This window comes from Cetorhinus maximus, chromosome 21 (genome assembly GCF_964194155.1).
Source record: "Cetorhinus maximus chromosome 21, sCetMax3.hap1.1, whole genome shotgun sequence".
Classification (NCBI taxonomy): domain Eukaryota; kingdom Metazoa; phylum Chordata; class Chondrichthyes; order Lamniformes; family Cetorhinidae; genus Cetorhinus; species Cetorhinus maximus.
The window spans coordinates 68,255,854-68,279,410 of NC_135899.1; the positions used below are offsets into that span (position 1 = coordinate 68,255,854).

Genomic DNA, 23,557 nt, shown 5'->3' on the forward strand with positions numbered 1-23,557 from the left:
TAGTGAATAGACAGGAAAGTGGAGTTGAGGCCACACTCAGATCAGCTGTGATCTTATCAAATGGTGGAGGCTCGAGGGGCCAAACGGCCTACTCCTGCTCCTAATTCGGATGTATCTCTAATCATTGAAACACTTGCCTGGCTTTATTGCTCCAAATTCCTCCACTTCTTTCTTGCCCAGGGTTACTGCTACTGAATCTGCTTTAAGTTCTTCCTTCCCATCAGCATAAGTTTTCCGAATAATGTTAAGCTCTACATGGCGTTCTTGGTTTTGTTTAACAGGCTTGATGCTATGTTTCAGAAAACGTTCCTTTAATGCTTGAAGCTCTGAACAGAAAAAAAACAGCCACCTTTACAGGGACATTGGACATGTTGTACTAACAGCACAAAACAAGCTCTTTTCAACTTGCTTTTGTTGAGCAGAGATTTGCTTGGCTGATTTAACAAAAACACTTTGAAATACACACTCAACATGCATGTAAAAGTTATAAAACTGAAATAAAATTAAATCTGAAACTATGGCAGGTATTGTCAACAACACAGATTCAAAGTAATTGGTAAAGAACAAGAAACAGGATGAATAGATTTGTGCGTGCTTTTAAAATTCAGGAAGTTATGACGATCTAGAATGTACAGCCTAAAAAGTTTCCAAGGAGAAATTAAATACGAGAAGGAAAAAATTTGCAGGCCCTTGAGGAAAGGGGCTAACTGGGTAGCTCTTTCAAAGGGTTGGCACAAGCACAATGGATCAAATGGACTCCTTTTGTGCTGTATCATTGCATGACTCAGAGAGATCTCTCATTTCAGGTATGTGTCCCTACAAATTACTATCGTCACATCATTGGCATGCATCATTCATTTGAATGGCCCTGAATTCATTCATTGCAACCAAACAATTCAAAAAAAGACTAAATATTCAATGTTTCTTGCTTTTCTTAAGTAACTTTTGTCACCACATACATTCCAATAAAGGTTCACAACCCTCCAAGACTACTCCTCAAACTAAAAGGTGCTCAAAAATGATCCAGAACTACTGATTTTCTGAATCTGTCTTCCTTCCTGTGAGGTAAGCAGCTCCATTTAATGGTTTATTGTAATCAGGAATTCTTCATGTATGGAATTGAGACACACCAATTTGTTTTCTATCACACTGCAGCACTGCTTTCTAAACGTGCTTTGGTTACACCACTAAAATCGACAGCAACTTCTGCAGTTTCCACATGTGCAGTTAAGCATGCAAATTCAAATGCTGCTGTCAAGTGATTCTACGCTTCACCATAGGGTGCGCTAGTGAAAGTCGCACTCTTCCCCCCACAAAGGCTGCGGTCAATTAGAAATCAATGAACTGATGAGAACTTGCCCTTTCACGCTGTTTGTCTCACTGTAAAAACATATGAATGGTACACCTTCTTGAATGAGATGTAACTGGGTTTTAGAAGGTGTACTAAGTTCATAGTTACCACTGAACAGCCTCACTAGCTCTAAAAGGCTAGTTTTATATGTGCGGATGTCAAATTTCTCCATTGTGATAAACTCACATTTTAAAAATATATTTAAAAATTATGACATTTCAGTTTCTACCTCAAGCCCCTTTGTTTGTCCCAATCATTTATTTCATGTCCTGCAAAGTTCTAATTAGAAGTGAAAAAATTGGCGGCATTTTACTTCCTGGTTTGCTATCTGTGGGATTACTTCAGTGTGATTGGCTATTTATCCTGCTTGATGAACATCCCTGCTGGACACCTGGAGATCCCCTTGACTTGGTGTCAGATTCAAACCATAAACAGAAAAGGGGAAATTCATGCCACAGAGATTGCCAGATCATTGTGTGCAGCTTTCTTTCTGCAAGGCCAGAGGCAAGGGCAAGTTGCTTTGTCGCTGACCACAAAATACAGGCCAATCTTTTTGTTGCAATGTGTCCCTTAACATAAAATTGGCTTAGAATTCAATACTACTTAGTAAATATAACATCTGAGAAAGGCAACCTTTGTTTTCTTTTGGCTCTTCCAGGTTTACAAATGCACCCTCATCTGCACAAAGGCGAGGCTTCAATGTTAGGTCCACACCCAGCACCCGTAATTTATCCAATTTGGATTTTCGTTGCTTGACCATTGAAGTTGCCTCCAACTGTTTTTGCTCTTCTTCTGTAACACTTGGTACATCATTGGAGAGTTTCACCACAGCATCAGGTACTATTTTACCAAGCTCTACATGAGGATTCTCATGCATAGTTGTTAGTCTGTCGCTGGACCCGGTTTCCTCAGCTAGTTCCAAGCAAAAGGAGTAATGGTCAGGTTCCATGCTAGGTTCAGCATTTACAGAGTTTTTTTCTTTGCTTTCCAGGTCAGTGGAAATATCTGGCTGTTCTATTATCTCAATTTTCTTCTTTTCCACCTGAATTTCACTTTCAGGTGGATTAGGACAAGTGTTTTCTTTATTATTTGAATTGTTTAAATCAGGTTCTTCTATTTCTGGAATCTCTGTAGTTGCGACATTTTCGTTGTTAAGAGCCAACTGATCAAGTAGTCCATGATCTTGAGGAACAGTATTTAATATTTCAATCTCTGTTGTGGAATCTGAGGTTTCCTGTAGCAAGCAGGGTTGATACTTAGATGACCTGAAAGAAAATGGTGTATCATTTAACCATGATCAAAAATGAACTTTTCTAAGTCAAAGAAACAATTTCAACCAGGAACAGTTTTGAAATAAAGCACAAATCTAAAAAGAATATTTTTGCTAATGAATAACACATTGGGCAAGTCTTGGAAATTTAGTAATGCTCTGCATAACTTCACAACAGAAATGAAGCAGTTACTCCACGAGTAAAACATACTTTGTGGCAGATGTACAAGTAAATTCTAAGGCTGTTTTCAGTACACATCCTTACACATGGCATTTCTCTCTTTCTTGTTTAGTATGGGGCAGTTCTTGTATTACGTACAAAGGGCTTTTTAATCCAACACCAAGGAGAAAAGGGATGTACATGCAGCACTGGAAAAATGAGAAGCAACTGTTATCTTGAAATACACAATGGCTTTACTTTTGGGACATGGCAAAGATGGTGAGGATTGGTCCAAAGATCCAATTTGTACAAAATTGTTTTGAATACTTCCAATTACATTATTTTGAGGCATTAATACTATGGTAAAAAGCGCCAGTATTATTTTCAGCAAGAATAGAAGAGGGGGAAAACATACAATCCAAAAAATTGAATAAACTGAACACCAACTTTTTCCTGTTTTTCCCCCAAAGAGATATTTTAAACTTAGCTCACTGAAAAGTGGAAGCAAATCACAAGATCCTTACAAATTGTTCTGGCAGTATAGTCATAAACTTTTTCCCAGCCTAGTTACCTGGAGAATTATAGATGTATTAACATCCAATTATGATTAAATTTTACTCCCCTGCCTCCATTTAAGGAAAAAATGTATTTATGCAACATGTTGCACATCCTTCACAACCAATGAAATACAACTGAAATGCTGTCACTGTAGTGTAGCCAAATCTCAAACAGCCAGTGAACTTTGATTAGTGTCACAAGGTCTTTTATATTCACCTGAATAAGAAGGTAGGACCTTTTGTTTTCCATTTCAACATTGCCAACAGGGTAGCACATTCTCAGCTCTGCACTGAAGATAATGTACTCAAGTGTCTGAAGCACATCATGAATACCATGATCTTTTCTGAATCAGAGGTGAGCATGTTGCACTATGCTATGGTTGACACATTATGACAGACTCCCGAAACTACAGCATTGAAATCAGTACATTTTATAGTAATTACACTTCAAAAATAATCAACTGTGAAGCACTGAGGTACCCAAAGGAAATAAGGTACCATATAAAGCAAGTTCTTTCTTTTAACCAGTGATCTAGTGTGCTTAATGGATTGTTGAAATTCAAATTAAATAGCTTGTCAAGTGAGTAAAAGTAAGATCTGTTGCAATACAAATGTTCTGCTATATGGCACATAAGCATACTATATACACACCGCTGCAAAGTATAAGATGACACCTAGTGGCAGAAATCAGTTACTACATGCACATTTTCTCCACTTGAATAAGCTAGACGGCTGGTTTCAGAATACTGAACATTTCTAGGGGAATTGTACTATACAGAATGGTTAAGTATTTCAGGATAACGTCATCTGTTTAACTTAATGCTTGGAAAAGTTTACACAGTTTTGTAGTCTTTTAATTCACAGCTCAGTCATCCAGCAGATGAACCTATTGTTCTTTACACTCTGGAGGACCAAACTGCAAGAGATCTGCACTTTAGCAATTGTAAGCATCTAAAGTAATTTTGTTAAACTAGTTTCCTGGACAGGACAAGTCTGGATTACAGAACTTCCAACCTACTAAAAATAAGATGGCAAATGTGGGAAACTGGAGTGTTGCACAAGTACAGAACAAGATACTTCTGATGTAGGAGTTTTACTCTATATGTGCAAGTTACCATACAAAAAAATGCTCTCTTACTTGAGCAAGGACATGGCACTTCCTTGGCAAGCTGGTCGTGGTCGTTTCTTGAAGAAGTCATGAATGGTTTTTGGTTGTGGCAGATGATACGGTAGAGATAAATTTGCCTCTGAGAAAAGACGTGCACAATGTTACTACAGGGCTACAAGCTTTTCAACAACTGGCCTTCCAGGTCAAAACTGAGAGTTTTGTTGCATGGTGGGGCAATAGTCTGATGTTTCCCCACCACTTCTCCTGTTCCACACCACAGCCACTTCTTTGAAATGAAAACGAGCCCATTTTGCTCTCTCCTGCTCTCAAAGCTAAAGCCTCTCATTCCAGGGTGCCACCCTCTCCATCACCTGGACACCGTTTCTAAATCAAAGCACCCAAAGCCGAGCACAGCAATGAAATTGTAGTTTACAAAGGGATTTTTATTTTAAATGTAGCTTAGCATTAACTCTTATTCAAACTACCCTATTTATAAAATCTAATTCCATACGGCTTTTTAAAAATATAAAAAGATCAATTGGTCCGTTAAATTTTGAAGACTTCAACAACTGCTCCAACCCAACCCAGTACAAAAGCAAAATACTGCAGATGCTGGAAGTCCAAAGTAAAAACAGAAAATGCTGGATATACTCAGGTCAGGCAAGGTCTGTGGAGAAAGAGAGTTAAAGTTTCGGGTTGATGACCTATGGTTAAAATTGGGTGAGTTTAAAAGTGCGTCAGGTTACAGGCACACAGAGATAGGGAAGAATGAAAGTGGAGGTTTATAATAGGCTGAAAAGCAGGAGGCATTAAATGACAAAAGAGCTCATGGTGCAAGGTAAAAGGAGTTGGTAGTGGGACAAGTAAAGATAGAAAGATGGGTCTGAGGAGGTGCAAATGGGAATAGAAGAATCATTATCAACAGGCGCTTTCCAAAAGAAATGGAGGCAGAGGTTATGATCTGGGATTGTTGAAATCAATGTTGAGTCCGGAAGGCTGTTAAGTACATAATCAAAATTGGAGGTGCTGTTCGAGCTTACATTGAGCTTTATTGGAGAAGTGTAGGAGGCTAAGGACAGAATAGTCAGAGCGCAGAATAAGGCAGAAATTAAGGTGACAAGTGACCTGAAGCTCAGGATCATGCTTGCAGACTGAAAGAAGCATTCCACAAAGCAGTCATTAAATCTGTGATTGGCAATCCTAACAAAGAGACTGTATTAGTTAACAGTGTATACGGTACACTAAATTGAAAGTACAAGTAAATTACTGGTTCACCTGAAGGTGTGTTTGGGGCCCTGGACAGTGGGAGAGGTGAAGTTAAAATGACAGATGCTGCATCTCCTAAGTGTGCATGGGAGGATGTCGTGGGAAGGGAAGTGGGCTTTAAAGATGATTGAAAAGTAGACCACATGGAGGGAATGGTCCCGAACCTCCAAGTTTTTGCTCCTCTCCTCCTTTTAAAACTTTGCCTTGTAAGCTATTATTCTTCCTTCTAAAACACATCGCCTCATTTTTCTGCTCTAAAATTTCAGCTTACATTTGGAGAAGGGTAGGAGGCTAAGGACAGAGCAGTCAGAGTGCAAAATAAGGCAGAAATTAAGGTGACAAAATCTGCCAATTTTGATATGGTATCCCAATACCAGAGCAGAGATCAAGAGCGAGAGGAGGAAAAAAAAATTAAGCACCGACTTCTGGGTGACATCACATTTTAATCCCTTCAGCCTGAAAAACATCCATTCACCATTATAGGTTTATACTTTATAACTATCTTCAGATCCATACTGCTATACCCACTTGAATACCGTTTCCTTAAATTTGCAGTACTCCTCAACTAATGCCTTTTGATTTTCTGTGTGCATATTACAAATGTAATTCCTTTATCAAGAGACTCATTTCTCATCTAGTCGCTAAAACAGAGCAACAGGAAGTAACAAGAGGAAACATATGTACAAGTAGAAGTTAATTCAGACTCTTTAAACCTCACCTCGCATCAATCGCTGAGTTTCACTGTGAATCTGACGGATTGCCTCTTTACTCTGTTTAGCTGCCTTCCTCTCTGTACGTACCTTTAAGGACAGAAAGCAATAAGAATTGTATCAGGTGGAGGGGCATGTAACCTGAAACATTAAACAAATGGAATTTAATATTCAAAAATAACCATAAAAATGTTTATTTTTGAATACTGGTTACCAGAAGGAACTTGCACTGGATGCAGCATACCTCCAGTGATCCCTTAACCTCATTCTCAATAACTGGTTTTATCTATGCTCAGCTTGTGCTTTAAGGCAATAATAGAGGTTTGAAATTTCATTTGAATCAATAAAAATTGTCTAAGATAAAAAAAGACATGCCTAAATTCTGAAAACATACTTGATAGCTATGTGCAATATTAAACTTTGAGCACCAATCACAATGTGCAGCATTGCATTTTGTCAATTACCCAACACTGGAGTAATAGATGGTTAGTGGTAAGAGTATCTCAGTTGTAGTTAAACATCACCAGAACTCTGACAAATCAAATAATGTCACAAACCACAATTATAAGGCAAGTAACATCCCTGTACATTTCATAAATTTGTGACTTCCTATACATAGGTGTTCACGATTGGTGATGACATGGCCACTGCAACTTCAGTATCTGCCTGACAGCATAACATTGCATTTTCAGTGTAACTTCACAAGTCACATCCATAGGAGAGAAATATTGCATTTCAAGTCATAACTATATTTTTGACCAATTTTGAGTTGTGGCTGGTGACCTCAATTTTACATTACTGTAGGCTCAGGATTTGGGTTAAGCATGTATCCATGTTTTAAAAAGCAGAAGTTATAGCACAGAAATGGGCCTTTTGGCCCAGCTGGTCAATGCCAGTGTTTATGCTCCAAACAAGTGTCTTCTCAAGAGCACAAGAAATAAGAGAAGACAATTTCTCGTCTTCTGACCCGATAGGCTTGCTCCACCATTCAATACAATCATGGCTGATCTTGGGCTTCAACTCTACATTCCTGGTCGCTCTCCAGATCCCGCTATTCCAAGAGACCAAAACTCTGCCTAAACCAGCCTTAAAGGTATTCAATGATGGAATATCCACAACCCCTTGGGTAGAGAATTCCAAGATTCACATCCTTTTGAGTGAATTAGTTGCTCATTACCTCAGTCCTAAATGACTGGCCCCTTATACTGATACTGCGCTCGTGTTTTAGATTCCCAGACCAGCGGAAACAATCTCTCAGCATTTACCCTATCAAGCCCTTTCAGAATCTTGTATGTTTCAAAAAGACAGCCTTTCATTCTTCTAAATGCCAGAGAATATAGGCCCAAGCTATGAATTGCTGATTAAATTCAGGAGGATTCATTGGTTTAAATTATAAATACAACATCCACGTAAAGTTCAGGAGCTTCTAGCTGAGCAAATGAATAAGTCATTTCAAATGCCTGTATAAAAGAGTGTATTGAGCAAGGGACACTATAGACTTGCCCCATTGGAGTTTAACCATATTATACTCACTAATAGTTTTCCAAATGTCTATCCATTCATTTTTATTTTAATTGTAAAATATGAACCAATTCAAGATACGGGGTAATTAGCCATAGTCCACGAGAGACCATAGGCATCTCTGTTAGAGAGGTAGAAGTGGCGCCATTCCATATCAAGCATGGGGCAAGGCAAAGAAGCAGGAACCCATGAACTACCACAGGTGAGCATATAACAATATAGCATTGTGCTTAATCCAGTAACAGGATTACTGCAAATAATCTTAACCAAAACAACTCTTCAAAAGGGCAGATTGGTAAAAATAGTGTGTAGATAGTAATGAACACGGTCTGCTTATTTTTATAAAAATCCAAGTTTCTAGAATTTTTTTTTAAAGAATAGAAATTTAAGAATACAAGCTTGTAAATCTTTGATTTTTTAAACGGTGCTAAGGAAAGTAGAACGACAGGATGCATCAAAAATATTATTCAGTGACTAACAATTTTGCTGAAAGGGTATTTTCCTAGAAAATGACATATTGCATACAATATTTAATTTTAAAGTGATGTGACAAAGGATCAATTTTAAGTTATTCTTAGCCAAATATCACCTTTTTCTCTTCTAATGGCATCAAAGACTCCTCGCAGTCATAATCCTGGAGATTTTCAGTAGATGGAACCAGTATTGTACTCTAAAATCATAAATAAATGCAACTGAGAAAATACTGCAGCAACTGTACAAGTAAGCAAATTCAAAATGTCAAAGTACTGCTTTGAAATATTTTAGAATTAAAGAAACAGGATCGATGGAATACAAAAGTATTCACAATAAAGTAATAATAAAGGGTGAGATATTTACTAAGTCAATCATATTATGTTTTATTCCCTATGATATATTGCATAGGTGATGGGAAAATCAGCCAAAGTTCCTACTCTTGGGCTGGGATTTTCCGGCCCCGTTACGGGTGGGACCTGCTGCGGGCGAGGCGGTGCCCCAGCCAGAAATCCATTGACTTCCGACGGGTCCGGAAGGTCACAGCAGCGGGCGGGTGTGGAAAATCCGGCCGTTGGTCTCTATCCAATGTGTCCTGCTAGAAAGTGCACATACATGGACACTGACATGGGGTAAGATAGGCATTATGAGTGATTTTTAACATTTAATTTTAATTCGAGTTCAGACCGTGATTGGTGATCAAAGGACAAAAATTGTAGCACTTTTAATATAAAACTTCCCAAGGCCCTTCACAGAAACATTATAAAACAAAGTATGACACACAGTCACAAAAAAGGAGATATTAGGTCAGATCAGCAAAGGCTTGGGCAAAGAGGTCGGTACTAAGGAATGTCTTAAGGAGAAAAGCGAGATAGAGAGCAACAGGTGTTGAGAGGGTTTCCAGAGTTTGGGGCCTAATCGACTGAAGGCCTGGTCATCAATGATAAAGCGATTAAAATTGGGAGTCCACAAAAAGCCAGAATTAGAGAAGCGCAGATATCTCAGATGGTTGTGGGGTTGAAGGAGACTACAAAGAAAGAGAGGGACAAGGCCATGGAGAGATTTGAAAATAAGGATGAATATTTTAAAATCAAGACATTGACCTACATGGGTTCCAGGTCAAGCAGTGTGCACAGGAGTGATAAGGCAATGGTACTTGGCATGCAGGTCTAAAATGATATTTGTTGCATTAATACAAGTAACAGAATTTTTTGCACCTTGAACAGTTGTAGCTACCCTGAATAATTGAAATTTTGTCGTGATTCAGAGCAGCCAAATACTACTGTTCTGGTAAATGTATTGCATTAATGGTTAACCTTTACATGCCTATATAACATGCACACAATTTGGCGATTTAAATTTATACAGGGTGGATTCTCCCCACCGCCTTAAATTTATGCTTGACGAACAGATGTACATTCACAAAACCCATTCCCACACAATGAAATGAACCATTGTAACCTGAGGTTTACATTACTCGTCCAGATTTTCATGGAGTTTCCTAGTCTAGGCCTCTCTCTTCCTCTACTTCCACCCTCACCCAAACCAAGATCTAGATAGTTTATCCAGGTAAGAATACTCAACAAAGGGCAGAGGGACATAGATGGTAAAATCCAGACAGTAGTAGGGCTGCTTGTGCCCGTGAAACAGCAACAGTTAAACCCTTCAGTGCACAAAGCTGGCAAAAATAGTTCTATTTGTGGAGTGAAACAATTTTAAAAGATTCAACTTGCACTCACTTTGGATTGCTTTGCTTTATTTTTCACTGCTGCTCGAATGGCATCCAATGACAACTCCTCTTCCTCTGTGCCAAGTTCATGTTCATCATCCATTTCAGTCTCAAACAGGTCACTGTTGTTTAGCAGGCAGCCACTGTCATCTGCTAGCTTGAATTCTGTGGACTCTTCCTGAATAGAAGAGTTAAAGAAGTTCAGAGAAATTAACAAAAGGGATTAATGTAATTACTACTACATACTATCTTCAGAGCGCTGGAGTAAATAAGACTTAAAAAGAGATCTCAAAATGTCAAATGGTTTAGGCAGTCAAGTTTAAGCTGTTTTAAAGCACCCTGTTAAATATATATTTTCCACACCAGTTTTTCCTGTTTCTTCTTTTTTCTCTTCAGTTTCTCAACCACTTCAAGTTTTTTCTGTGCTTTCTCTCGCTGTCTCTGGGATCTGTCCTTTCGATTTTCTCGCTCCTTGCGATACTTTGAACATTTTGATTTTTCTTGGCTAAGTGAAGAGCTATCCGAATCAAAGTTTTTGTGGTGGGTTTCTGTGGTGGACAGTTTTTCAATTTCACTGCCAATAAAATTGGATTTTAACATCCTTGTTTGGTCTTTGCTGTTGAGAACATCCAAGTCGCTTTCATCACTATCCAATGTCGCTCTCCGAATACGTCGTAATTTTTTGCTCTTATCTACAGCATTAGTGTTCAAGTTTTGCTCCTCATTCTCACTCGCATCATCCGATTTTAAATTGCTGATTTTGTTCACATTGCTTGCTTCCCCATCACTATCACTCTCCTGTACAGGTTTTCTTGTTGTTTTCTTACAAGGAAAAATTTCCTCTTCTGAATCTGGAAGGAAACAAAAAAGTGATTGATTCACTTCAATTTTGATATATTGCACTGTAAATTTGTCTGAAGTACTCCCAATTTATTATTTATTACACAGAGTTGGATGTCAACTTCATTGAATTCATACTGTCACAGAAATATAAATATAGAAATTTTAGGTTGATTTATTTGCTACTCAACTAGGGAACAGTTTAAAAGATAGCACACTACAGAAGCACATTGCCATAGCATGAACACACTACAGCTGGGACACTGGGGAGAAAAAAAGAGTGCCATCTGAATGTTGGTGTATTATTCAACTGAAGTTTGTCACACATATGAATCCTCACAATTACAGAGTAACATGACCATATGCCAGAACACAAGCAACCTGCTGAATTGAAGCAGTTTTTTTTTTCTTTAAAACTTGTTAAACTTCAGAAACATGTTTTCATCACTCATTGTCACTGGCTTGCAGTCAGGAAGTATAACACATCTCCAGTACCTACTACTATTGATTCAAGCTATATCAAAACTTGAACACAAATGGTCCAATGGCATAATACCAATGTTAAAGTTTACGTTCTGAGATTTAAGTCAAAAACAATCATAGAATCATTTAGCACAGGAGGAGGCCATTCAGCCCATTGTGCCTTTGAAAGTTGTTTAATTTAATCCCATACCCAGGCTTTCTTCTTCAAACCTTGCAAATCCCCCTCAAGCATATGCCCAACTGACTTTTGAAAGATACTATGGAATTTGCCACTACCACTCTTTCAGTAGAGCATTTCAGATCCTACTGTATTATTTCCTTATCAGTTTTTGCTAATGATTTTAAATATATGGCTTGCCAAATGAAATAGTTTCTCCATACTTATATCAAAATGCCTAAATTTTGAATATTAGATCTCCTCTTTGAATATTAGATCTTCTGTGCTCCAAGGAGAACAATTATACTTCTCCACTGAATTCAAGTTGCTCATCCCTGGTATCATCCTTGTCAACATTCTCTGTATCCCCTGCAAGGCCTTAATATCATCCCTGGAATGAGGTACCCAGATTTTTACTTGATACTCCAGCCGGGCCTAACCGGTGACTTGTAAAGGTTTATTATGGCTTCCTTATGTTTCTAGTCAATGTACCTATTTATGAAACCAAGGATCCCGTAGGCTTTTTTAACCGCTTTATCAACTTCATTCAACCATTTCTGTTACAAAATTCCTAGAAAATCCAAGAGAATTAAATGGAAGCAGGATGTACTGCCTTCCACCACCTGATAAAGTGGGGATTATTTTTAAATTAATGCAAAAGCAGGTAACTTAGATCAGTAAAATACTGACATCTGAAATATTCAAAATTGGCACACTGAGGACTTTTTGACGAAGCACTCCAGACAATAATCGGATTTGATGATATTGAGAATGAACTACTGGTGGCTTTGCAAGCTGATAATCAGATCACACAGGAGGGAACACAAACCTCTGTCAGAGTGGCATGCTTCTTTGTTCAAACGCGGGGAGGCCATTCCACAACTTCCCTTGCCGCTGTCACTATCACTGTCATTCGTTTTCTCCTCAAAAGTTAACTGGAAAGAAAATACAAAAACAAGTTCTGTTTTGGTCACAGCTCATTAGGTACAAAATTGGAATATTGAGGGAATTCGATTAAAATCAAAGCTGGAAGGGAAGAGAGCAATTAGATGCAGCACACGTTACAACCATTGACTTTCACTTTGGGCACAGATTCAGGCCAGAGTGTAAGGACAAAGGTTTCCTCCACCTGATGGTGGCCATATTCATTTGAGAAATAAATTTGAACGGTCTTAATCAAGCAGGTTCACCAAACAAATTACACTGGATTTACAGCTCAGGAACAGGCTACTTGGCCCAACTGGTCCATACCAATGTTTATGTTCCACACCAGCCTCCTTACACCCAACTTGATCGAACCTCATCAGTATATCCTTCTATTGCTTTCTCGCTCATGTGGTTCTTTAGCATCCCCTTAAAACGATACCACATTGAGCAATTGAGGTAAATAGAGATGCATTTTAAGGTGGATTCTAATACTTCCTTGAAAAGCTTTCCCTTAAATTCCTCATTGAATTGAATATTGATAATCATAAATTATGCTCAACGACTGGAAACTGAACCATTTATTACATCATCCCTCAGTCTCCTCTTTTCTAGAAGGGTCCCAGCCTACTGATCTTTCCTGACCTCACAATCATCCATGTAAATCTTTATTGCACCTTCTCCAGTGTCTGGGTATCCTTTCAACAAACACTCATTCAGATACCTGACTGGATTAAAGTACCTGTGCATCAATCTTGAGCTTTCTTCGAAGTGGGAATCCCAAGGGGAAAACTGGCTAAATATAACATTCCCTACATTGACATAGAAAACAGCAGTAGGCCATTCGGCTCTTCATGCCTGATCCACCATTCATTATGATCATGGCTGACCATCCAACTCAATAGCCTGCTCCCGCTTTCTCCCCATACCCTTTGATCCCTTTCGCCCCAAGAGCTATATCTAACTCCTTTGACAATGTGAAAATCAAAAAATTAAAACTAAAATGAACAAGTATCACTATTTAAGCACGGAACCTCAATTCTTTTAAAACTCAGCACAAAAGTTGACTGTTTTCAACAGGCTTCACAGGAATTCCTACATACTCAATATTAAGTGGGTGCAGATATCTCCGGGACATACAACGTTCCTCGGATTGCTGTTCCTGTTGCATTCTGAGATCCACACTCAGTGCCATGCGCCGTCATATGAACACACTCGACCTCTCCCTCCAGCAGCACCGCCGCACCCTTTTTCAAAGCTGCGCGTGCCCCCAGTTTCATTTTATTCTTCGTCTCATCCGATGCCTCAACAAGAAACTTTTTCTCTTTCTCTCAAGTGCTAAGGAACGCAAGCTCCAACAACTCATCGACACCAACACCCATCTGGGACCCTCCACCCCTGCCTGTACCTCTGTCCCTATCCCGTCTTTCAATCCCAGCCCTGGCCGTTTATTCACCATACCCCATGACCTTCCCCTCTCCGACACTGAACGTTCAGTGCTCAGCAAAGGACTTAGTTTCATACCCTTACGCCCTCATCTCAATGAATTTCGGGCTTGGCACGATGCTGAACTCTTCTTCCGCCGCCTTCGTCTCCGTGCTCACTTCTTTGGGCAGGAGTCCTCTCCCCGTTCAACGGATCCTTTTACCCACCTCCAATATTCTCCCTCCACCTGGACCCCTCCCTCTGGATTCTTACCTTCTCTTGATCTTTTCATTGAGAACTGTCGGTGTGACATTAGTCATCTCAATTTCTCTGCTCCTCTCACCCATTCTAACCTGTCTCTCTCTGAACTTACTGCACTCCGTTCTCTCAGGTCCAACCCTGACATTGTCATCAAACCCGCTGTTGTTGTCTGGTGCACTGACCTCTACCTCGCCTCCGCTGAGCGTCAACTCGCAGACACTTCCTCCTACCTCTCCCTGGACCATGACCCCACCACTGAACATCAAGCCATTGTTTCCAGGACTGTCACTGACCTCATCTCCTCTAGAGATCTTTCTTCCACAGCTTCCAACCTGATAGTCTCCCAACCTTGGACGGCCCTCTTCTACCTCCTACCCAAAATCCACAAACAGGACTGTCCCGGCAGACCGATCGTGTCGGCCTGTTCCTGCCCCACGGAACTCATTTCTCGCTATCTTGACTCCCTTCCCTCTCCCCTTGTCCAGTCCCTTCCCACCTACATCCGTGATTCCTCTGACACCTTACGTCACTTCAACAATTTCCAGTTCCCTGGCCTCAACCACCTCCTCTTCACCATGGATGTCCAATCTCTCTAGACCTCCATCCCCCACCGGGATGGTCTAAGGGCTCTCTGCTTCTTCATCAAAGAGAGGCCCGAACCATCCCCATCCACCACTACTCTCCTCCGTCTGGCTGAACTTGTTCTCACACTGAACAATTTCTCCTTTAACTCCTCTCACTTCCTCCAAATAAAAGGTGTGGCTATGGGTACCCGCATGGGCTCCAGCTATGCCTGTCTCTTTATGGGGTACGTGGAACATTTCTTGTTCCAGTCCTACTCCGGCCCCCTCCCACAACTCTTTCTCCGGTACATCGATGATTACGTCGGTGCTGCTTCATGCTCTCGTCAGGACCTGGAAAAATTTATGAATTTTGCTTCCAATCTCCACCCCTCCATCACTTTCACATGGTCCATCTCTCACACTTCCCTTCCCTTCCTTGACCTCTCTGTCAATTTCTGGTGATAGACTGTCCACCAATATCCATTACAAGCCTACCGACTCCCACAGCTACCTCGACTACAGCTCCTCACACCCCGCTTCCTGTAAGGACTCCATCCCATTCTCTCAGTTCCTTCGCCTCTGTCGCATCTGTTCTGATGACGCTACTTTCAAAAACAGTTCCTCTGACATGTCCTCCTTCTTCCTTAACCGAGGTTTTCCACCCACGGTCGTTGACAGGGCCCTCAACCATGTCCGGCCTATCTCCCGCGCATCCGCCCTCACGCCTTCTCCTCCCTCCCAGAAACATGATAGGGTCCCCCTTGTCCTCACTTATCACTCCAGCATTCAAAGGGCCATCCTCTGCCATTTCCGCCAACTCCAGCATGATGCCACCACCAAACACATCTTCCCTTCACCCCCCCCGGCGGCATTCCGTAGGGATCGTTCCCTTCGTGACACCCTGGTCCACTCCTCCATCACCCCCTACTCCTCCTCCCACGGCACCTCCCCATGCAAACGCAGAAGATGCAACACCTGCCCCTTCACTTCCTCTCTCCTCACCGTCCAAGGGCCCAAACACTCCTTTCAAGTGAAGCAGCATTTCACTTCCCCCAACTTAGTCTACTGCATTCGTTGCTCCCAATGAGGTTTCCTCTACATTGGAGAGACCAAACGCAGACTGGGTGACTGCTTTGCAGAACATCTTCGGTCTGTCCGCAAGAATGACCCAGACCTCCCTGTCGCTTGCCATTTCAACACTCCACCCTGCTCTCATGCCTACATGTCTGTCCTTGGCTTGCTACATTGTTCCAGTGAAGCTCAACGCAAACTGGAGGAACAGCACCTCATCTTCTGACTAGGCACTTTACAGCCTTCCGGACTAAATATTGAGTTCAACAATTTTAGATCTTGAAGTCTCTCCTCCATCCCCACCCCCTTCCCGTTTCTTCCCCCTCCTTTTTGTTTTTTCCAATAATTTATATAGATTTTTTCTTTTCCCACCTATTTCCACTAATTTTAAATGTATTTCCACCATTGTTTATTTCTACCTTTTAGTATTCCCCCACCCCCACTAGAGCTATCTGTACCTCATCTGTCCTGTCTTATACTCTTAATTAGCACATTCCTTTAGATAATATCACCACCTTCAACACCTCTGTTCTTTTATCTGTGACAGCTTTTGGTTATCTCCTCCTATCACTGGCTGCTTGTCCCAACCAACCCTGCCCCCCCCAAACCAGCTTATATTTCACCCCTTTCCTAATTTTACTTAGTTCTGTTGAAGGGTCATGAGGACTCGAAACATCAACTGTACTCTTCTCCGCCGATGCTGCCAGACCTGCTGAGTTTTTCCAGGTATTTCTGTTTCTGTTTTTATTATTATTAAGTGGGTGCATTCCACTTTACCTATTGTTTGGTAGAATTGTCTGCTAACCTCGATGGAAGAGTACTTCAGCCAAGGATTGTTTCATTACTTTTGAAATCTATTGCTCATATTTGTGAATCATAGTTTTCGGGTAAGTTGTTCAATAACAAGCCAAATAATACTGAAATACTGAGTTAGAAGCAAGTTGATTAATATCCTATTTATAGACAATTTCACCTCCATAACATTTTGCAAGAAAAGAATTTCCATTGCCGGGCTAAGGATTTATTTTATTTTTGGCAGTCCTGACATGGAATTAATTTGCTGATGACAATTACGAATTGATTATTCCAAATTGCTCGTGGATGAATAATGAATGGTCAGAATTGATTTTGTACCAATATACACAGATATGAACCTACACTCTACACGCCAGTAAACCATAATGACCCAGGATATTTTCTAAAACACATAATTTCTTGTGTTCCTTTCACTTGGAGCACCTATTATAGCCTAGCAAATAAATAAATGAGAAAACAGCTACAATACAGGATGTAGGTTCACAAAACATGTAAAAGGTGCTGCAAAAACTGAATACCTGTTGAAATGCGACTGTAGTACTGGACTAAGCCCAGTATTTTTCAGATAAATGACAGCATTCATTTTACTAATGCAATTCAATAATACTAGGAAGACAGGCTCACAGAATTCTGATGATGCAGGAGGCCATTCGGCCCATCGTGTCTGCACCAACTCTCCGAACAAGCATTATGACTCAGTGCCATTCTCCTGCCTTTTCCCTGTAACCCTGTGCACTATATTTCTGTTCAAATAACCATCCAATGCCCTCTTGAATGCCTCGATTGAACTTGCCTCCACCACACTAACAGGCAGTGCATTCCAGACCCGAACCACTCGCTGTATGAAAAAGATTTTTCTCATATCGCATTTGCTTCTTTTGCAAATCACTTTAAATCTCGTTCCTGGTCCTTTTACGAGCAGGAACAGTTTTTCCCTATCTACTTTATCCAGCCCCCTCATGATTGTGAACACTTCTATCAAATCTCCTCTTAGTCTTCTACAAGACCAATGATTAATTGTTGCATGTGCTAACATAAAAATAGAAAGCTATTTTAATACTGCATTTTGCACATGTGTGGAAGTTTGCAATGGAGACACACACCTGCAATTGCACATGGAAAATTAAATCAAACCTTTTAACCCAGTTTGGAAAGAACAGTATTGGTATTGTAAATAGACTTGCAGATGCTGTCCAGGGATTAGGAGCACTAAGTGCTTGATCCAAAATCACTAGAGTCCACAAAAACATCAACTCAAAGTAACATCATTCCAGAACCCAATTAAGTCCTCACCTTCTCCTTACCTAATATTCACATTACACCACAGACCACTGGATAACAAGTTTAGTTAAGAAAGCTAGCATATCAGACTCAGATCTAGGATACTAAATCTGGGACTCCGCAGATCTGGCTCAGTACAATAAAGCCTTGGGCTTTATTGATGGCCCATTGATAAATCATTGTCTGGTGTGGTTGTAAGCCATAGACTCAAGTTTGATACTGATCAGAATTGTCAAACAGGGTAGTGGTGAGAGAAAAATCAAAACTCAATCACTAACACAGACTCTGACCGCTCCAGTCAGGAATTCTTGGGACCAAGCCACTTCTGGATTTCAGAATTTCCAGGATTATAGAATGATGTTAGAATGTCTAACCACAAGTGTGTGAATCAAAAGACACCATACATATTTACCTGAGGCATAAAACAGATCAAACATTATAAAGCAGTAATAAAAACAGGTTTACTTAACCAAATACTGCATCTTCCGTGTTGTCAATCCCAAAGTACAGTACTAAAATGATGCTGAGAGTTGCATGGGTCTGCTCAAAAAATTTCCAGGAAACTGGTGTTTCCGAACAATAGATTTCCGGACTGGAGAGGTTACAGTGGATATGGATATCAGGAAAAATCATAATTGTGAGTTAATGTAACTCTCCAAGTTGAACAGCCCACCGAGTCATTTGGCTCAGATTTACATACAAAGGACAGCCACCATAATGCACTGGTTTTGGGGAACCTGTGGAATTCAACCACACATCAGCTCCCATCCATGAGAACATAAGAAATAGGGGAGGTTGGGCACAGGCGCCATCGAACCTGCTCTGCCATTCAATAAGATCCTGACTGAACTTCTACATCAACTCCACTTTCCCACCATATCCCTGGGTTCCTCAAAAGTCTAAAAATCTGTTGATCTCAGCCTTGAACATACACAAAATATGAACACCCACAGCCCTCTGGGGTAGAGAATTCCAAAGGTTTACAAACTCCTGAGTGAAGTTCCTGTTCATCTCTATTTTAAATGGCCAGCCCCTTAACTCTGAGACTACAACCCCTGGTTCTTGACTCTCCAGCCATGGAAACAGCCTTTCAACAACTACTCAGTTAAGTCCTTTAAGAATTTAAAGTTTCAATGAGAACATCTCTCGTTGTTCTAAACTCCAGATATTTATAGACCCATTTTAATCAATGAGAGAAGTAAACAGTTCATGGAGCACAACTTGAGGAGGTTTAAAAATGCACCTACTTTACAGAAATAGAAATGTATAATAGTTTTCTAGCCGATATATTTAAGCATCATGCTTGCAAAATAATAAGCTTTATGTTGCAATTCTATTTTCTAGAAGTGACGAAAATATTCAAAAGGAATGAAACTTTACATATCCTTATGTCAAATCAATGAAAATTAAATGTTTCCAAAATTGTGCGACAAAAATAGAACAAATGAAAAAGGTTCACATTTTAACAAACGGCAGTAAGTAATGTCACCAATATTGGGCGGTGGCTTGACTGGGAGGGAAAATTTAAGGTATAAAAAGTGAGTATATTACCAGTTTAGGGAGTGGACCGCCATCTGCCATCCCTTACATCATAAGCATCATCTTGTGTTAACCTAAATCAATCCCCGCCAAAAAAAAATTGCGCATAATCGACAACAGACAACACAGAGCAAGGGAAACAAGGTGGTCTTGCAGCTACTGACAGAGCATGGAAACGGGGGGGGCAGCTATTCAATACATGATGGAAGACTTTTAACTGCAGCAACTGACATAGTTAAACCCACTAGGGAGGGAGGGAGAATGAACCCCCCCCCCCCAAATCATCAGCTGACAGGCTTGAAAATACCAACAGCCACCCAGGCTTCAAGTCTCAGGAGGGAGGAAGCGGGCCGATCCGACAGACAAAAGAGCCGAGAAGCGTCACCTGGGGGGAACAATCCCCACTGGATCCCAGTCAGCCGAGACTGAGAGCCGGGGCCCCCGCCTGCGCGCCAAGCCGAAGCCCGAGCCAGCCCCGCTCGCCGCCTCCATTTTGCTCTTACCTCCGTACGCGGCTGCGTCTCCGACACAGACATAGCGGAGTAATTAATGCAAAACACTTGAAAAAGAGATTTTTTTTTTAAAAATGGCGTCAGTTCTGAAGTGCCGTTGGTGTCAGAAACTCAGAGTTTAAAAAAAAATTACTTCATTCCAACCATTAAAGACGAAGCGGCTCCACTCGCCAACAGCGGAAAACCGACAAGCTCTCCAAATTTGACCTCCCCGCACAGCGCACGCGCCGCAATCAGGGCCCCGCCCCAGCGCTCGGTGCTCCTTGATTGGTGCCGGCGAGATGGACCACGCCCCTTCTCTGCCATAAATGGCGAGGCAGCACTGCAGCCACGCCCCCCCCCCCCCTGCGGCCCGGGAGGCACCGGGTCCCCACTCCAGGGTGATTGTAACAACGAAAGACTCCGCCCCTTTCCTGGGATGATTGACGTGTGCAGCGCGCCGGGCGTCAGCTGGCGCCTGCGATTGGTGCCTTTTTCCCTCTGCGCTGCGGCGGCAAATTTGAAATAGATAAAAGCAAAGATCTGCGGATGCTGGAAATCCAAAACAAAAACAAAAATACCTGGATAAACTCAGCAGGTCTGGCAGCATCGATGGAGAGGAATACAGTTAACGTTTCGAGTCCGAGTTCAACAGAACTAATTAAAAATAGAGAAGGGGTGAAATATAAGCTGGTTTAAGGGGGGGGGGGGGGGGTTTGCGGGGCGGGGGTTGGGGCAAGAAGAGCTAGGTAGAGGGCCAGTGATAGGTGGAGATAACCAAAAGATGTCACAAACAAAAGGACAAAGAGGTGTTGAAGGTGGTGATATTATCTAAAGGATGTGCTAATTAAGGGTAGAAAGCAGGACAAGCAAGGTACAGATAGCTCTAGCGGGGGTGGGGGGAAGGAATCGAAAAGGGCTAAAAGGTAGAGATAAAACAATGGATGGAAATACATTTAAAAATAATAGAAATAGGTGGGAAAAGAAAAATCTATATAAATTATTGGAAAAAACAAAGAGGGGGGAAATCGGAAAGGGGGTGGGGATGGAGGGTAGAATTCATGATCTAAAGTTGTTGAACTCAATATTAAGTCCGGAAGGCTGTAAAGTGCCTCGTCGGAAGATGAGGTGCTGTTCCTCCAGTTTGTGTTGAGCTTCACTGGAATAATGCAGCAAGCCAAGGATGGACAAGTGGGCATGAGAGCAGGGTGGAGTGTTGAAATGGCAAGCGGCAGGGAGGTCTGGGTAATGCTTGCAGACAGACCGAAGGTCATGAACTGTCTCCTCCATCCCCACCCCCTTTCCAATTTTCCCCCTCCTTTTTGTTTTATCCAATAATTTATATAGATTTTTCTTTTCCCACCTATTTCCATTATTTTTAAATGTATTTCCATCCATACCTTTTAGCCCTTTTTGATTCCTTCACCCCACCCCACCCCACCCCACCCCCACTAGGGCTATCTGTACCTTGCTTGTCCAGCTTTCTACCCTTAATTAGCACATTCCTTTAGATAATATCACCACCTTCAACACCTCTTTGTCCTTTTGTCTGTGACATCTTTTGGTTATCTCCACCTATAACTGGCCATCTACCTAACTCTTCTTGTCCCACCCTCCCCCCAACCCTCCCCCCAACCCTCCCCCCAACCCTCCCCCCAACCCTCCCCCCAACCCTCCCCCCAACCCTCCCCCCAACCCTCCCCCCAACCCTCCCCCCAACCCTCCCCCCAACCCTCCCCCCAACCCTCCCCCCAACCCTCCCCCCAACCCTCCCCCCAACCCTCCCCCCAACCCTCCCCCCAACCCTCCCCCCAACCCTCCCCCCAACCCTCCCCCCAACCCTCCCCCCAACCCTCCCCCCAACCCTCCCCCCAACCCTCCCCCCAACCCTCCCCCCAACCCTCCCCCCAACCCTCCCCCCAACCCTCCCCCCAACCCTCCCCCCAACCCTCTCCCCCCTCCCCCCTCCTTTAAACCAGCTTATATTTCACCCCTTTTCTATTTTTAATGAGTTCTGTTGAAGAGTCATGCGGACTCGAAACGTCAACTATGCTCCTCTCCACCGATGCTGCCAGACCTGCTGAGTTTTTCCAGGTAAATTTGAAATAGACCTCTGTGCTGATGAAGAGTCACACGGACTCGAAACGTTAACTCTATCTTCCTCTCCACAGATGCTGTCAGACCTGCTGAGTTTTTCCAGCAATTTCTGTGTTTGTGTTTGTGTTTGAAATAGACCTCCTCTTTTTGACCTGGTGCTGAGTGACACACAGTTGCCCCATTGGCACATAACAGAAACATAATAGCAACATGGCAAATGCCCTTGCAAGGTACCATTAATATAATAAATAAACAATACATTCAAATATATAAACGTGTCCAATACAGCAACAGAAAAAAATCATTGAAACATTTGCACCATAGGTTAGCAAGGCCATAAAAAAAACAAACCAAGCACTAAGCTTTATTTCTGGAGAGGTAGAATTGAAAAGTAAGTAAGTTATGCTAAACCTATACCAGACCTTGGTGAGTACTTCATGCAGTGCTAGTCGCCCTATTATGAAAAGGATATAGAGGGTGCAGAGAGGATTTACAAAGATGATACCAGAAATGTATGGGCATACACATCAGGAAAGGATTAACAGGCTGGATCTCTTCTCTCGTGAAAAAGGGGTGACCTAATAGAGGTATTTAAAGTTATGGAAGATTTTGATACAGAAAGAATGTTTCCTCTTGTGGGGAAGAGCATAACCAGAGGCCATCAATTTAAGATAGTCACAAAAAATCTGATAGGGAATTCAGGAAAACATAGCTCTTTACCCGAAGAGTGGTAAAAATGTGGAACTCACAACCACAGGGAGTGGTTGAAGCAAATAGCATAGATGCATTTAAGGAGAAACTAGACAAGCATGTGAAGGAGGAGGGATTTGGTGGTGACAATGGCAGATTTGGATGAGGAAATAGAAAAAGAAAATGCTGCAAAAACTCAGCAGGTATGGTAGCATCTGTGGAAACAGAAACAGAGTTAATGTTGAGTCCAAAAGGTGGGAAAAGACTCAAGTGGAACAAAAACATGGACAGATTGGGTCAAATTTCTGTGCCATATGTCCTATATAATCCTATGCAAGGTTTTCACCTTCCTTCACTCAACTGCTGCTCCCTGTAGACTACAGGTCTCCGTACCTTTCAATAAACTCACTGATCCTGGTTGCAGCTGAGTCCATTTGATATAGAAACACAAATGAGGAAGAGGGGGGTGGTGACTGCTGAAAATTTTTGCACGCATATAACTTGCTCAGCTGTGACTTTCTGGTAGTACTCTCCCCTCAGTGAGCAGATTGAAGGTTCAAGGCCAACCTTTGAGGCTGCAGCTTGTAATCTAGCCTGACATTCAGTGCAATACATTAAAGCTCCCATGGTACCATGTTGAAGAGCAGGGGCATTCTCCCCAGTGCCCTAGCCAATATTTTTCCCTCAGTCAACATCTGTTAAGCTGTTAAACAAACAGAAAATGCTGGAATTACTCAGGTCAGGCAGCATTAGACTTGCAATGTGAACTGAAACAG

The 23,557-nt window shown here is 41.6% G+C and overlaps 1 protein-coding gene across 1 annotated transcript in view; it reads right to left on the reverse strand.

Annotated features, from left to right (window-relative positions):
- The window catches only part of clspn (claspin), a 41,700-nt gene extending 21,450 nt beyond the window's left edge, over window positions 1-20,250 (reverse strand). Inside the window, exons 1-9 of the mRNA XM_078567077.1 lie at window positions 20,007-20,250; window positions 12,453-12,558; window positions 10,507-10,994; window positions 10,154-10,321; window positions 8,533-8,613; window positions 6,431-6,512; window positions 4,477-4,585; window positions 1,985-2,616; window positions 138-326 (exon numbers count right to left, since the gene is read on the reverse strand). Of these exons, the coding sequence (XP_078423203.1) occupies window positions 138-326; window positions 1,985-2,616; window positions 4,477-4,585; window positions 6,431-6,512; window positions 8,533-8,613; window positions 10,154-10,321; window positions 10,507-10,994; window positions 12,453-12,558; window positions 20,007-20,039 (1,888 nt within the window). The 5' untranslated portion in view covers window positions 20,040-20,250. The remainder of the gene's footprint in view (window positions 1-137; window positions 327-1,984; window positions 2,617-4,476; window positions 4,586-6,430; window positions 6,513-8,532; window positions 8,614-10,153; window positions 10,322-10,506; window positions 10,995-12,452; window positions 12,559-20,006) is intronic.
- Between the last annotated feature and the right edge of the window lie 3,307 nt (window positions 20,251-23,557).